This window comes from Corapipo altera, unplaced genomic scaffold (assembly GCF_003945725.1).
Source record: "Corapipo altera isolate COAL_440 unplaced genomic scaffold, ASM394572v1 62, whole genome shotgun sequence".
In the NCBI taxonomy this organism is placed as follows: domain Eukaryota; kingdom Metazoa; phylum Chordata; class Aves; order Passeriformes; family Pipridae; genus Corapipo; species Corapipo altera.
In genome coordinates, this window is record NW_020884894.1 from 5,334,726 (window position 1) to 5,351,114 (window position 16,389).

A 16,389-nucleotide genomic window follows, 5' to 3' on the forward strand; every position below is an offset into this window, starting at 1 on the left:
CCAACACCTTGGCTGTGCTGGCAGAGCTCTGGAGGAGCAGAGATGCTGTAGGTATGGCAACAGGAATCATCCCTTACACACCACCATGCCTCGAGCCCAAATTTTCAGCGTGACTGACAAATCCATTTCAGTTCCATGACCCCAAACCACCAAGCACCATCCTCTGATTCCCTGACAGGGAGATTTAGCTCCTTTTTTCTGCCAGAGCCTGAAATATCACTGCCTGAGCATTATAGGTTTTCCGTTTCTCCTGTGTAGGTCTGGGACATCCAGCATGGGACCTGCAGCCCTGCCCTGTGTTTGGTGCTGACTTGACAAGAGGCAATTTGGGGCAGTGGTGGCTTCCCTGCTGCTCCCATCAGACCCCTATGACCTCTTCCAGCAATGCCAAAGCAACAGGGAGAACAAGTGAGGAAGAAAGGAAGCTTCTCAATGATAAATCCAGGAATCATCAAAAACCAGGGTGGCAAAGAACCTGAAAATCACACAGCTCAGCCTCCTCCCAAGGAGGTTCAGCTCTGCCCAGGTTCCATCTGAGCTGCTGATGTCCAACCAGGTCTTAGACCCCCTCCTCCCCCCCCATCCACCACAGCCTCCCCAGGCAATTAATTACAGCCCTCAACTCATTAGTGATGGCTAATGGCTCACCCCTCCTCTAAGGCTTGAATTTAAGCCCATTAATTCTGTTCATCGAGAACAGATTATTCCCTTCCACTTTGCAGCAGCTTTTATGTGTTTGAAGATCACTCTGTCTCCTCTCCTCTGGCCTGAACACCTCCTGCTCTTCCTAGCAGTATCCTTATGCCCAAAGTATCCTTATCTCTCCCAAAATGAGGAGCCCAGGGTGGGATGTCTCACAAGGGGTTGTCCTCCACACGCTCCTGGACCACCGTGAAGTTCTGTTGCCATCACCAAAACACAAGGAATCATCACCAATGCCTTGTCTACTCCTGCAGCTTTTCCACCAGATTCCTGACAATAATGGATTTTTACCAGGAGCTGGGCTGCAAAACAAACTCAAACCTGCTGCTCACATCCTCCAGTGAAAATCTTGCTGTTCCCACCACAGCAGTCTGCAGGGAAAACCTTATAGGATGGCAGAAGTGAGGAGGGGGGATTTAAGGCAAAAACCAACAGTAATTCAGGTTTTTCAGTTTTCCTTCCCATCCCAGACCCACAACAGCACCAGGTTTCTCCACCAGATTTCCACACACAGTTTCTCCTACTCACCGTACTGGATTTGAGCGCATCCCCACTGTCCTCTTCAGATTCTAGTGCAACAGGTAAAGATTTCTGTGGCGGGGAGAAGGTTAAGTCCCACCTTAGTAGCCGAGGTTCAGCTTTGTCCCCGAATCTCAGGTTTTCCAGTTTCTGCACCGTGGGCTCTGCAGAGGAAGCTGGCCTGAAATTCTCTTTGTTCTGGGACTTAGACCTCAGTCTCTGAACCCCGAAGCCCCGCTCTTCCCCACGGTGGTCGTCAGCCATGCTCCTGCAGCCTCCCCCTTTGCTGTAGTGTCTTTTTTGGGTGTGAATCTCTTGCATATAAGAATCCATCCTCATGAGGGGCTTCATCTCCATCTCGTAATTGCTCATCTTCTCCTCGTCCAGCTCAAGCAGTTTGGAGCTCCCTGAGCTGTGGTTGTGGGACCTGTGGTGGGAAGTCCATGAAACCGTGGCAGGGGAATCTGTCCACCTCTCTCTTTGCTTGTGGTTGGAGGCCGAGTGTTTGTGTCCTCCACTCCGACCTCTGTAGTCTTCAGGGGCTGGGGCCGCCCCCAGCTGCCCGGCGCGCAGGGTCCCGCTTCTCACGCCGCGCGTCCCGCCGGCCTTCTCTTCGCTGCTCCAGCTGTTGGGTCGCAGGTAATCCCCGCCACGCCCCTCCAGCAACATCTGGATCTCCCCACCCCTCTCTTCGTCCACCGAGACCTGCCTGGAGAAGTGGGCGCTCTTGTTCCTGCAGGAGGGGCCCAGGGGGGGCGTGGAGGAGGGGCTGGCAGGGAAGCTCTGCAGCGGGCTGTCGTCGGGGGTCAGGTCGGACGGGGTGGTCCCTTTGCGGTACAGCTCGGGGCTCTCCTGCTGGAGGGGGGTCCCGGTGGACAGGACCTCAATGTCATCGCTCGAGTTCTGGCGCTTCGGTCTCTGGCATTCGAGCCCTTTTTGTGCGGCCGTGAAGGGGGAGGAGAGAGGGGGAGAGAAAGGCGACAGGGTTATTTCTATTCTGTGGGTGCCCGCCGGGGTTTTCATCTCGCAGAACAGTGATGGATGGTGGGGAACAGCGGGGTGGGATCGGGACGGCAGCACCACAGCACAATAAACAGCTGCTGCCACTGGAGCAAGAGAAAGGCACCGCTGGTTTGACACCAAACCTGCCCTCACATCACCCCCAGCACCTGCAGAGCCGCCCGGTGCGAGCGGCTGCAGCCGGCACGGGAATGGTTTTGTAGCCCCAGGGACATGGGGAAGCCACTAACGATGCAGCGCTGCTGCAGGGGGTTAGTATGGTTTTTTGGGATCCATCTGATCACCTTTTCCCATCAGGTCCCAATCTGGAAGCATGAGAAGGGAAATGTGTGATGTGGCTGGTGGCAGCTCACAGCTCACCCTGTGCTCTGTGTGTGTGCTGGGCATCACTGGGATCACCCTGTGTGTGTGTTGGGTGTCACTGGGATCACCCCATGAGTGCTGGGTGCCACTGGGATCACTGTGTGCCCCTGGACGCCCCATGGATCATCCCATGCCAACAGATCCCACACCTCTCCTGGATGGGAAACACCTCAGCTTTTGGCTGTGAGCTGCAGAAGGGAGATCCCACCTCAAAGGTTTCATAAGGAGATGGCCACATCTGGGCAGATGTGCAAGGAAAATCCCACAAACCTTTTATCCAAGAGCTTTCCTGTCCCACACAGATCAGGAGGACATGGGCATTTCCCTCCTCCCCCCCGGCTGTGCTGGAGAGGACACAGGTGGTTGTGCCTCACACACACAAGCAGGACCACGTACAACATACACCATCCTCCTTATTCCATCCTGCTGATGTCTCTTCATTCCCTTCAAACCCAGACATTCCCCAGACAGTGTCTCCCTGGGGACAGGGACTTCTGAGGGACTGAATGTCTTCTGCTGCTGAAGGAACACTTCACTTCTCTGGACAGTAACAAAAAACCTCCAACTTGTTAATCATTGATGAAACACCGAATTATTTCAAGGCGGTTCAAGCTAATAGTGGTTAATTCTCATTTTCCCCTCTGAAGTTGTTCCCAGCTAAAGCCATGCTAAATTACAGGAATAATTTGATAAATATATTAAGTGCCTAATGCCCCTGAAATGCATCTAATTGCGATTGCCATGGCCAGACAAGAAATGAGGCTCCAAAAGGAAGAGCTCAATTCCTTGCCACCATTTAAAAATAAATGCTTGGAAGTGCCTGCTCTGATCTTTCCACTTCTGTTGAGGAATTTTCTCTTTCACATCTTTTTGGGGAGCTTCTGGTGCTGGGATGTGCCTTCACCCAGAGCCACTCCCAAGTCCCACCACGTCAGGGTTGGGATACACGTGGGGCACATGGGAGTGTGAGGCTGGATGTCCCCATCAAAGCTCTTACAGGGGAGGTAAATAGTAACAAGCTTAGAAATCTCCTACTGAAGCAATTTATAGAAAATGATCTCCTAATGACTCAGTTTTTGGAGACAATACTCAGTTCAGCCTTAGTTTGTTCCCTGTGTCCCTGTTTGTATGTTGGAGACTGAATTTCCTGGGATTTATCCAAGGCTGCTGAGGAATCCTGTTAGTGGCGGGAAATTGTTGTGAAGGACAAAGGTGGAGCTCACCCCCTCTGTTTTCACCCAGAATAAATGTCCCTGGGATAAAATGCAAACTGATTTTGTTGTTCAGACATTCCCGTTCCAGCCAGCCTTTGATACCACAAATAGGAAACTGAGGCACAGAGGAAATAAAGGGCTTTGTATGAGAAGGCTGGAAAGCCACCTGTCGGAACGGGCTCACCCGAGACTTTGAGTGTCCCTGTTTGTCTCAGGAATCTTCCATAATTCAGGTCTCCAGGGCTTTTGCCGGAGTTTTAGAGATTTGAAAGCTTCCCACCAGCTCTGAGGAGCTGATTTCCAGTGGCACAACCGGCCATGGCCTTGCTACACCCACCACTCCTGCACCTTCCCTGATCCCCAGACCCCCACAACAGGGGCAAGAAAGCCCACTGATGCTCCAGCATCCTCACCCTGGAGACAATACTCAGTTCCATATCATGTTATTAAGCCCCACCTCATCCTAAATGTTCCCCGCCCACACCTGCAACGAGCTGATCTAACTCTGCCTCTCCGTGGGTTAATTCCCTGAGTTTTGCAGCCCCTGGCTGAGGCTCTGGGAGGAGCAGCGATGAGGTGCTGCCCCCCAGTCCCGGAGCCCACAGGGATCCAGGCGTTTCCTCCCGCAGGAATCCGGCAGATGCACCGGTTCCGTCCTGCCGGCTTTCGACACCCGAGGATGTGCAACAATTATTCCGAGCTAAAATTAGTCGTGGAGCACGTGATATTCCTGGAAGAACGGCTGTGAGAGCGCGAAGGAGGGTGCAGAGCACTGACTGTGGATTTCCAGCAGGATTGAGGCAGCTGTGCCCAGCCCAGGAGGCTTCAAAGCCAAACCTGTGCCCCCGGGCACCCGGAGCACCCACGTTTGGGATTTGGGTGCGGTGCTGAGCTCCTGCCTCTGACAGTGGTGTGCTGCTGTCACCTTGGGGGACTCGCTTCACCAGCACCATGGACTGACCCTGCTGCATCCAGTAACCAGGGAGGAGCAACCACAGGGAGAGTGATGGGGGTGGGAGAGATCCCCGTGGCTGATGGAGATGGAAAACCACAGGGGAGAGGATGCAGGATACTAAGCAGGGATATTTTCATTTTTCCCAGGTAAACAACTTTACCTCGTCCCTAAAGGGGTTGCTGGAGCCTCTGCCTGAAGGTCTGGAGTCTGTTCTGCGGGAATGGCCAAGACAGGATGGTGGTGGACATGAACCCCCCTGTGAGTGTCCCCCAGCCCCCCCAAAACCCTGTAAAGTGGGGACACCCAGCACCCACAGCACTCACTGGGCAAGGTGGGTGGTACCCAGCACCCACCACACTGCAAGGAGCACATCCAGCACCCACGATGCTGTGCCAGGAGGGTATATCCAGCACCCATGGTGTGGGTGGCACAGTACCCACTACAGTGTGCACAGGGAGTGGCACTTGGGACCTGCAACACCCTGAAAGGGAGTCACATCCAGCACCCACAGTGCTGTGCAAGGGGGGCACATCCAGCACCCGAATCCTGTGCAAGGGAGTCAATTCCAGCACCCACAATTGTGTAAGGGGGGCTCATAGAGCACCCACAAGCCTGTGAAAGGTGGGCATATCCAGCACCCGCAGTCCTGTGGAAGGGAGGGCACACAGACCGTCCGTGGCATTTGTGCAAGGTGGGTATATCCAGCACCCGTGATCCTGGGCAAGGAGGACACATTCACCACCCACGACGGTGAGCAAGGGGAGCACACAGAAGCACCCACGATGCTGAAGCAGGGGGGCATATCCAGCACCTGAATCCTGTGCAGAGAGGGCACATCCAGCACCCACGATCCTGTGCAAGGTGGGCACGTAGAGCCCCTGCAATGCCGTGCTGTGTGGTGGCAGCTCCCCCACCCCTGTTCAGCCCCTCCCCCCAGCCCGTTTGCAGCCTGAGGTCCCGGGGTCCGTGGGGTGTCACAGCCATTCCCACCTCTTATGTGCCTGAGTCGCTCGGCAGGCGCTTCCCCGTTTCCCGACACATCTCGGATGATGTGTTTGTTTTCTATTGTGCTCTAAGTGGAACCGCCTCCCTTCCCCTCCCCTCACTCACTCCCAACCCACCCAACCGGGAGCACCAGCCACACGAACTCCAGCACAAGTCAAGCGCCGTGTCCCTGTCTAGAGAGGTAGTAAAAAATGTATTATCTAAAAATATCTTTCCAAGAGGTGATTTAAAACAGCGAAGTCTCTTGGCAAGAGGAAATGGAGAAGAGGAATATCTCAGGGCTGAAGGAGCCCCTGGGACCACACAGACCTGCGAGAAAGCTCAGATCTCTGATGTACAAATTGCACCTCGGCGGGAGAGATGCTGGGGGGGGTGGGGTTGTTCAACATTCTTTAGCGAGCACAGAGATCCGTGGAGTTCTGGTGCTCTGCCAGGGGGATGCTCCACCATCCCAATATGCCCATGGATGTCTCCTAGATGGGGATCTGCCCCAGCTCAGGCAGGTCCATGGCTGGAGCCAGCCCCCAAACCCCATCTGGCTCATCCTACTGAGCCATGGGATGCCCCCTGCGCCCCCACAGCCTCTGTGCCATGGTTAAGTGAGGACTGGGGCATGGGCAGGCTGGGCCAAAAGATCCAATGATCCCTTTTCCCATCCTCAGGGAAGGTGAGTCACCAGCACCAGCCCCTGGAGCGATTAAGCTGAGTGAGTAATCTTCAGTTAGAGAGCTGGGAGGGGGAGACAATAATGACAGACACCTCCCAGTGTGGGCTTGGTGCAGGAAAACTTTTGAATAAACCCAGTCCCATATATTAATTATTATGTTAATTATTGCTGTGGGGACTTGGAGTTTCCCTGCAGACCCCTGACCGACCACGGCTTCACTTCAGCTCCCTCCTTCCTGAGCCTTTGCTGGGCCTGAACCTCTTGCCAACGAGCACAAATCTGGACAAACAGGGAAGGAATGTTGAAGAAGATGGAAGGAAAGCAGGGTTTGCTACCAGGCAAAGCTCAAACATGGATTTTCCAACACCTTGGCACAAGTACATGACTGATTTGCACAACCAAGGGAAGGATCAGGTCTTAGAGTGTGCCTCCAGGCATTCCAGAGAAATCATGAACCACACAAGCCATGGGTGTAAAATCAGTGGTGACCTCTGGGACCATCTGTGTTTGCATTTCCCATCCAGAGCTCTTGTTGGTTTTTTTCTGTGCAACCATCACAGACTATGAACTAAAAAAACGGGAGTGTTTTGGTGAGCCCTGAACAAGGTGGAAGTGTTGAGGATTGAAAGCCTTGAGCTAAATCTCCTGAAAACTGGTGTTGCTGGGAGGTTTCCCACCCCAAGAGTCCTGGTGAGGACTGGGAGCTGTGGGTACAGACCAAGCCTCTGCTCAGGGCTCGTTTTTGGGGGTTTTGGGTCTCTGCAGGGCTCAGAACTGACCGTTTTCCCTGTGCTGGAAGGAAGGCGAGAACTCTTTGGCAGTGATCCTGGCGATCCGCGCTTCCTCCTGAGCTTTCTGCGCCGCTGTCACAGCCGCCTCTGCCTTGGCCCTGGAGTGAGAGGTCCTGCAAGGCAACAGGAGACACAAGCACCATGTTAGGCAGCTCCTCCCTGCATGGACAACCCCAAATTGCCCCCACAGAACCCCTTTGCTCTGAAACCCTTTGGCTGCGGCAGAGGAGCTGTCACGGGGAGCTTGGGGCTCACTGAGGAATGAGGGATGTTACAGCAACAACAGGTTCATGAGCTGCTTCCCAGCCTGGAAATCAATTTGGAAACAGGAGCAGGATGCTTTGTTCCTCCAGGGATGCATCACCCCGGAGCAGGCTGGTCCTCTCCATCCCACATCCCTCCGTGGGGGATCCCAGCCCGGCAGCCTCTCCGTGCGTCTCCCACAAGCCTCTGGAGCTGAAGGCCTGAATTTAAAGCTGGTTTGGGTTTTTTTTAACCAAAACCATTTGCTTTGGGATGAAAAGAGGAAGATTTCCATCCCCACCCCCACGTTTTGCGTAAAACGCTGGATGTAAATAAATACTGGGAGCAGAGGTTGGAACGGAGGTTTGGCACTGGTACCACCTCCACCACCCCTTAACACATCTCTTTCAGGGCATTCTTTTCACTCCGGATGAACAACTGTCCCCTGCACTCACCAATGATTCCCCAAATGCTCGTGTTTGATGGCATTTCATCCCATCACTCCGGATTTACACCCTCACACAGCCTCTTTGTGAGCATCCTCCGGAGGCTGGTTTGTCCCTTCCCCTTATCCGAGCTATCCAGGCACTTTTAAAAACTCCCGTTCCCACCCCGGTGCAGGCAGCACTATAAATAGCTCAGCTGATTTCTTTTCCCTCCAAAATCAGGCCCTCCATCTCCTTTAATCATTTTTTTTCTGCCGCTCTCTGAATTCCCTCTAATTTCCCGACATCTGTGTGGGGAGGAGTGCCACTCCTGACAGGCTCCTAGAAATGGAAAACAGGGCCAGGAATGTGCCTGGCATCACATCGTGTGGCACAAACCAGGGCTATGAAACAGGGGGTGTGTGACTGTGTGCTGTCACCTCCCTGAGCCCGGAGAGATGCCTGGTTCCTGCTCCTGGTGCCATCACTTGTGTTCCAGTGCTGACACTCTCCAAGTGTCCTTGCTTTAATAAGTACTTTATTTACTTCAATGGGCTTATTTGGAATAGCCCTGGAATTGGATCCAACCCGTTTTCCAGAGCTGTTGAAGGTGGTGGAGGGGCCATGGTGATGCTGTTGCAGGTCCCACAGGTCCTCTGTGACCAGTGCAACCAAAAATTGGGTTGAAATGGTTTTTTACCCACCTTGAGTCCAGTGCTCTCTCTGCTCAACACTCGTGCAGGGTTGGAGGAGTGGATAAACATGTTACAGCCCATTCCCTGGCAGGTATCTCACTTCTGCTCTTTTAGGAGGAGCAGGGATGCTCCAAGCAGGAGCTGAAGCAAACTGGTAGGAGAGGAGGCACAAACTGCTCCTGTTTTTCATAGAACTGTGGAATGGTTTGGGTGGGAAGGGACCTTAAAGATTACCCAGGTCTACCCCCTGACATGAGCAGAGACACCTTCCACTAGACCAGGTTGCTCCAAGCCCTGTCAAACCTGGCTTTGGACACTTCCAGGGATGGGGCAGCCACAGCTTCTCTGGGCAACCTGTGCCAGGGCCTCACCACCCTCCCAGGGAAGAATTTCTTCCCAGTATCCCATCTAATCCTGCCCTCTGGCAGTGGGAAGCCGTTCCCCCTTGTCCTGTCACTCCAATCCCTTGCCCAAAGTCCCTCTCCAGGACTCTTCTAGGCCACATTTTTGGCACAACGTGGTCTGTGGGAAAGGCTGGGACATCAGACCCACTGATTAAACCCCCCCAGTGCCAAGGACGGGGCCCCTTGAGGCTTGAAATTCAGATACTGACACTGAGGTTGTTAAACATCTGACACCTTCCACGAGAGCCTCCCAGAGATGTGGATCCAAAGGTCCTTCATCCATCTATCCCTTTGCTGTCTCCTGGACTGAAAACTGTGGCTGAGCCTGTCCCTCCCATCCTGCAGCACATTCCTAGAGCAGGCTGCAGGTCCCTGCTGGTTTGGTACAAAGGATTAATAACGTCTGAGAGCGTCTGGACCAAACTCAGCAGGCAGGATTACACTCTGCCTCCTGAAACTCTTCCCTGGAGAGGCAACTGGAGGCACTTATCTGTCACTGCCTGCCAGGGAAGGAGGCTGGAAGTGCTGAACAGCAGCTTGTGCCATCTCCAAGGGTCGTGGGGACACATGGAGGTGTCTGCAGAGCAGCAGGAGCACACATGGAGCTATCACCCAATTCTGGGATTGTGAGATCGCCCAAGCTCGGCTCCTCTCTCCAGGATTTATCATCCTCTCCCTTTACAGAATCCCAGAATCAGCGAGGTTGGAAAAGCCCTCCAAGACCATCAAGTCCAACCTGTGCCTGATCCCCATCTTGTCACCCAGCTCAGAGCACTGAGTGCCACATCCAATTGTTCCTTGGACACCTTCAGGGACTCCATCACCTCCCTGGGCAGCCCCTTCTAATGCCTGACCACCCTTTCCGTGGAGAAATTCCACCTGATGTCCAACCTAAATGGGTTAAAATCCCCATCCCTGGAGGGACGGATGCATTTGCATCCCTGGAAAACTCACTCCAGAGACCTCTGGGCCAGTTCATCCCACGATCAGCCCAGGAAGAGCAGCGAACTTTTAAAAGCTAAAACTCGAGGCTTTGGCTCAGAGAGGGTTAAAAATCAATCCCATTAATGAAGCCATCTCCGATCCCAAATACCCTGGATTCCCCCAAAGCGGATGGAAAGCGCAGCTTAATTGTTTGTAAAGCTCCCTAAGACGCTTGGGGGGGGGGGAGGCGCCGGTGGAGTGAAAAGCAGAATTATAGTGATCTATATGTTGCATAATAAAATACATCAGTATTCCCAAATAAATGCAAGTAATCCAGTTAGTGCTCGCACGACTTTGTCACATCCCAAATTTAACAGCTGTCTCCTCTACACGTTCCTGCTGCTCGTGGCGGCTGCTAAATCTTAATTCCCAGTTAATTGCCTGAGTTTATTTCCTTGCAAAGCGGGTTTTTCTCCATGACACATGGACAGGACCTGATCTGATCACTCTTCTTCTCCTGCCCTAAGTGCTGCCATAGATTTTTCCTGGAAAATACAGTCAAAATAAGGCTGGATCCTTCCCTATGAATCATAGAATCGTGGAATGGTTTGGGTTGGAAGGGACCTTAAAGATCATCTTCTTCCGGTGGGCTCATGATGGGATGAAGGGAAAAGTGATGCAAGAGGAGCTGTTTAATTCCTCCCACCTCTGAGCATCCTCAGCCTCCTCCTCCAGCTGGGATGAATCCAGCAACCTGGTCTAGTGGAAAGTGTCCCTGCCCATGGCAGGGGGTAGAACAAGATGAGCTTTAATGTCCCTTCCAACCCAAACCATTCCATGATTCCAGGGTTTTAGTGCACTTCACTATCCAAGGTGAACTGAGAGAGGGTATTTCAGCAAGGACAGGGCTGGGAAGAGCCAGAGGGGTGATGGCCAGGATGGTTTATGGCTTTTCAGTCCCAAGGGTCCAGTTTGGGTCAGGGCAGAGAGTCCACGCTGGGACTGGCTTGGAATATTTTATTTATTAATTTTTTGCCAAGCTGACTCACTCTTCTTGGAGGATGAGTGGGCAAGTGGTCAAACTGGCAAGGGGAGCTGGCAGGAGGCAGGAAAAATCCCAACCAACCAGATTTCTGTAAATCTTTGCAGATCTCTTGTGATTTGGCTGGAGCTGACAAGGGAAGGGATAATACCTGTGCCTGGTTCCTAATGCCAAGTTTATCAGCTCCAGCTAATCTATAAGAAGCTGGAATCAACTGATTTGCAAGGAAGAACTTGGCTTTTTAGGAATTCCAGCAGCGACTCTGGGCTGGCTTCTTGTGAGAGAGGAGTCAATGCAAGGCCTTTGCTGCAAACCTGGGACTGGGGGCTGGTTTAGCCAAAAAGGGGGGAGCTCTCAGCAATCCTGATGGATTCAGGAAGGAAGGAAGCAAAATTAGAACCAGGTGAGGCTTGAGAGGTGTTTTGGTTAATGGAATTCTTTGGCAGGAGAACAAGTGGGACAAACTGCTTAAAAATTAGGCTGGAAATTAGAGCAAGTTTACAGAATCCCAGAAACATTTCCGAGCTATAAATGGGACACCTGGAATTTCTGGGATGGCACCTGGAGTCACAGGAAACCTGGTTCACTACTGAGTCTCTCTCTGCCCATTGTTTGAGTGCAGTGATAGTGCCAAGGGGGAGCTGGATCCAGGCAAAGGTTTTGCCATCCTTATTCCTATTTTTCTTGCATTTCTGTATGAAAAACACACTCCTCAATAAAAAAACAGGGAGCAGACTCTGAGCAAACTCATGTTTGGGGTCAAAGGGAGCTCTGGGCTGGACATGGGAAAATCTGCATTATTGTTATTGGTGGTTTAAATGTTAAAAAGCTTCATATGGACAAGATTTCTGCAAAAGAAAATTCCTGAAATTCACATGACAGATCTTGCCAAGGGATTTCTGCTCCTTTCCAAGCAAACTCCTCACTTCCCTGATGCCCCCTGAACTCAAAGCTTGGCCGAGGGATCCTCCTCCTCAGTGGGATTGAGGCTTGACAGGGAAGTATGAAATTCCTGCTTTATTGTCAGGATCCTCTGCAGGGATGGAGACCACCCAGCCCTCCTCCATCCCACATCCAGAGCCGATGGAAACCTCTCCTGAGCTCTACAGCTCCTCAACAGGAGCATATATGAGATTGCAACAAGTCCTAAACACTTTGCACCATGTAAAAGGACCCCGTGGTCCATATTTTCATGGAAAACTTGTAAATCACTGAAGGCTTCACTGCGAGCACCGAGGGCTTCTAGCATCACAAATGGTGAGGATGGAGTTAATCTGCCAGTGAGCTCATCCTGGGCCATAATGAACAGCCTGAAGTTTTCCTAAGGGGCCAGGCTGGCTCCACTGGATTCACTCTGTCTGCAGGTCAATATGTAATCAGGCAGCTTTGGGGTTGATGTTTTTTTTGTTGTTGTTTTGGTTTTTTTTAATGCATCTTTATCTTCCTACAGGAGGAATGTTTTCTCCCTCCATTACAGAGGTTCATGTATTTTTCAAATGGCGAAATTCAATTAAAACACACACCAGCTGCGAGAAAACACTTCAGGAAAAATTCAGAGAGAGCATTTGCAGGCTCTGCCATCCAACCCCAACTCTTGAAAAGCAGTGGGGGCTCAGGGAAAGCCTCGGGATGCACCTTGTCCTGGGAAGGGATGGCTGGATGAAACAAGGAAAAGGAGTTCTACAGTCCAACCTCCCCGTGTGTAAAACCCAGGCTGGTATGAGCACGAGTCCCTCAGCCGTGTTGATTCCCCAGGGGTTGTTTTCCACTCCCTCTGGCACAGCAGAGCAGGATCTGGCCCTAATTGCATCCAGCAGAGATGCACCAAGAAACACAAAGCACAAGTCCCCAAGTGATCGATGCCGGTAACCAAATCCCAGAGCTCTGGGAGATGGGAATGCTGATGCAACCCTCTCCCGAGGCTATCCAATCGCTCCAGGATGGCAAAAGAGAGGCGTTCCCAGCTCCCGGCCCTGCCAGTGTGGGATCGATCGCTGCAACCAGCACCAGGAGGCTCTGCGAGCTCCGGGCAGCATCTCCATCCCTGCCTGCGAGGAGGGGAGGCTTGGCTGGTCTTCATGCTCTCCTAGATGGGACAAATTGGGACTGAATTATTAATAGGCACTGCAGACTGTCTGGCTTTACCTCTGCGGGAGCATCCCTGATTTAGGGCAGAGCTGGGGAGAGCTGCAGTGCCCATCCTGCCTCCCTTTTCCCCTCCATGGGCTTCACCTGGCACACACCCCGCATCCAGCACCTCTCCAGCCCCAAATCCCAGCGCAATAACCTGCCGGTGAGGGTCGGGGTAGGTACGACCCAGGGCCAGGCTCTGTCTAGACAATGCCTTCAGGGAACGGGGAGATGGCAGCAATTAACAACCTGTTTGTTATTTTCCCTATCTGGCATTTATTGCCCCGATAAAACCCGCTCTTAATTCCAGCTTGGCTCTTTTCACAGCTCTCCCGGCTCGTTGTTATTGCACCAGGCTCGCCCTGAGTGATTTGTGAAGGCAGTAATACAGTGCTTGTACTCAGGGGGTGGAATATTAGACACACCAATTAGCTATCTGTGCATAAATTCCCATTTACCTGCTTATCACAGGCATATTTCCCTGCCCGCTCCCTCTGTCTGCTTTTTCCTCCACACCCCCATCCCCCCCCATCTCTGGAATTCTTAATCAAGGGAAAAAAGCTGCTTAATGTGACCTCTGACATGACGTAATGCAGCCAAAACCGTCTGCTCTGGCTCTTTGCAGCCAGACACAAAGCAGGTGCCATGCATAGCAAAGAGAAAGCCTGGCTTCCCAACACCCGCTGCCAGGCTTCCCAGCTCCACTGGGAGAGTTTGGGATGGGAGGATGGATCATTCCTGCTTGGGCTCTGTGCACCTGAGCACAGGGAGGAGTAGCAGGAAACCTCCCATCAGTGGGACAGCAAGAGGGAAGGGCTGGGGAAGGCTGGGATGGCACGGGACAGAAGGAACGGGGATTGCAGGCTTGGAAAAAATGGCTCTGAAAGTCACATTTCAAGACAATTAAAGAAACAAAAAAAACACCTCAAACCCTTTAATCCTGAAAAAACCCCTCGGTGTGTTTGTTGCTGCCCAAGAAAGCAAAACACAGCGAAGCACGGAAAATGTTGTGGTCAAAAGCCCAAATCCAAGTTTCCCCGTGGTTTTACACCGAGAAATGTCACATTAAGGGGGGAAACCATTCCCAGGCCAGCTGGGAGACCTTGTGGAGAGCAGGTGCCTGTGGCCCAGCTGGGGCATGGAATGCATGAACTCCCAAATTCATGGAAATGGGGATGGAGCCAGTTCCCATTTAGCTCCAGGCACCTGTGCCAGATCCTTCCCTACCTTTAAATTTGTGGAGCTTACAAATGGAGAGTGAATTCACTGAGGTGTCATTTGCTATTTTGTACTGAAATTCCATTTTTAAATCCAAGTAAGGGGAAAAAAAATCCCAAGCTGTGTCCTTGTATCCTGTGCCTTGCCTTGAAGTAGACAAAATCAGTTTTGCTGGAGAACTGAATTCATGACATGTAAAGGTGCAAAGTCTTGGTGACTTGTGGTACAGGGATGGGTCATGTCCCCAAAATTCTGGGAGAAACAACTCAAACCACATCCCTAAGCTGGGCCCTTCCCAGTGGAGAAGATGAGAGTGTCCAAACAGTCATAACACCATGATCCTCTCCAGCTCACCTTATTCCTACCATCCCAAACCATTCATTGGGCTTCTCGGATTTGTTCATTTTATCCCTGTTTTTGCCAGACAGACCCCTGGCACAAGAAAATCAAACTCCTCTGACTTCAAATGGCTGAGCCAGGTGGAGCTGGTACCCAGAGGCACATCTGCCACCATCAGCCAGGATGCTCCCAGCATCTCTCTGGCCAAGGGACACATGGAATAAGCAGGGCCAGGCAGACTCTGCATTTCCCTCCTGGTGGGTTTTCCTTCCTTTTAACTTCTTGCCCCCCAGCAAGGACAAAGCTGATGGAGATGATGCACAGACTGCCCTGAGATGTTATTCACAGCTCACAAGATAATTAACATCTGGAGAGGGAGCCTCATCCCCTGCCATCTGTCACTTGGAATGAAGCTCCGGAGGAGGCAGGTGAGCGACACGGCCAGGCAGTACCTGCACATCCTGGTGTTCCAGTGCCTGCCAGCCCAGACTGGGATTTGCCTTGGGAAAAGATGGCTTTGATGCCACTGTCTCACCTGACTGATTGAGGTTTGGCCTCTCTCCAGACCTGTCACTTTGCCAGACATGGGCAGTGGTGGGACAGGGAACTGCCCCCAGGCTGCAGCCGAGCTCCAGGTGGTTCCCTCTCCCAAATCCAACACGGAGGCAAGAGCAAACTCCAGCTCCAGGGATGGATTTTCCCCTTTCCTTATAAACTGGGGAAGGCATGAGATAATTGCAGTGATCTGAGCAACATTATGTACTGCAAAGTGATGCAAAACGTATGGGAACCCACTTGGAGCAGGATTTGGGAAGAGCCAGCTTCAAGGAAGGAAAGGAGTGAGCAGGGGGGATGTTTCTTGCTTTCCAGCTGTGGTGCTTTGGATAGGGCAGGTTTCCATGATTTTACTGGATAATTGTCATGGACACAGTGGAAAATGTATCTAGTGGAAATGGGAAAGGCTGAGTCCCCCTCTCCATCCCCTGCCAACCCTCCACGCTCACATCCCAAAGGCACAGCAAACACTCCTCTAACCCTGGGCAAAAATAGCACATTACAAACGAGCCTGCCACTGCCAGGCAGGAGACAAAACAGGTTGGAAGAAATCCCTAACAACCCTTGGAAAAAGGAAAAAAAACCCAAAAGAAATAAAAAAAAAAAAAAGGAAAGAAAAAGAAAAAGCAAAGAGAAGGCACAAAAACTCTGAGGAAGCCGGGAAGCAGTACCGGATCATCTGCACACTGCAGATCTCTCCTCGCTGTGTTAAAAGCAGGAATAGGAGAGCAGAAAATCCCGACACCGATGCCGCAGTCGGGTGGAGATTTTGGAATGCACAACAGGCCAAACTGGAGCTCCCTGAGCAGCCGTAACTCAGCCTGCCTGGACATGTGGAGGGCCGGCTTTGGCTGCACATGCTGCTGACTGGAATGGCTTCAGGCTGGATCCCGCATTCCGGCTGCGTCGTCCTGTCTCCGGGTAAAGCCGGATCCAAAGGCGGCCCCAGCAAAACCCTCACGAGCCCATCACTGCTGGTCTGGCCAGGGAAAGGCCAGGTTTTGGTGGTGGGTCTGGAGAGGTGGGTTGGTGGGACATCATCCATCTGCATGGATTCATCGAGGAGAGGAGGGTGGAGACATGGTCATGACCTACCCATGGCGGGGGGGTTGGAACTCGATGGGCTTTAAGGTCCTTTCCAACCCAAACCACAATATGATTCCATGACTACCCCCAGT

At 52.2% G+C, this 16,389-nt stretch overlaps 1 protein-coding gene across 1 annotated transcript in view; it reads right to left on the bottom strand.

Moving 5' to 3' along the window:
• Window positions 1–16,389, bottom strand: part of JPH3 (junctophilin 3) — a 55,844-nt gene that overhangs the window by 10,930 nt on the left and 28,525 nt on the right. Inside the window, exons 3-4 of the mRNA XM_027646927.1 lie at window positions 7,225–7,349; window positions 1,231–2,153 (exon numbers count right to left, since the gene is read on the bottom strand). Coding sequence (XP_027502728.1) covers window positions 1,231–2,153; window positions 7,225–7,349 — 1,048 coding nt within the window. The remainder of the gene's footprint in view (window positions 1–1,230; window positions 2,154–7,224; window positions 7,350–16,389) is intronic.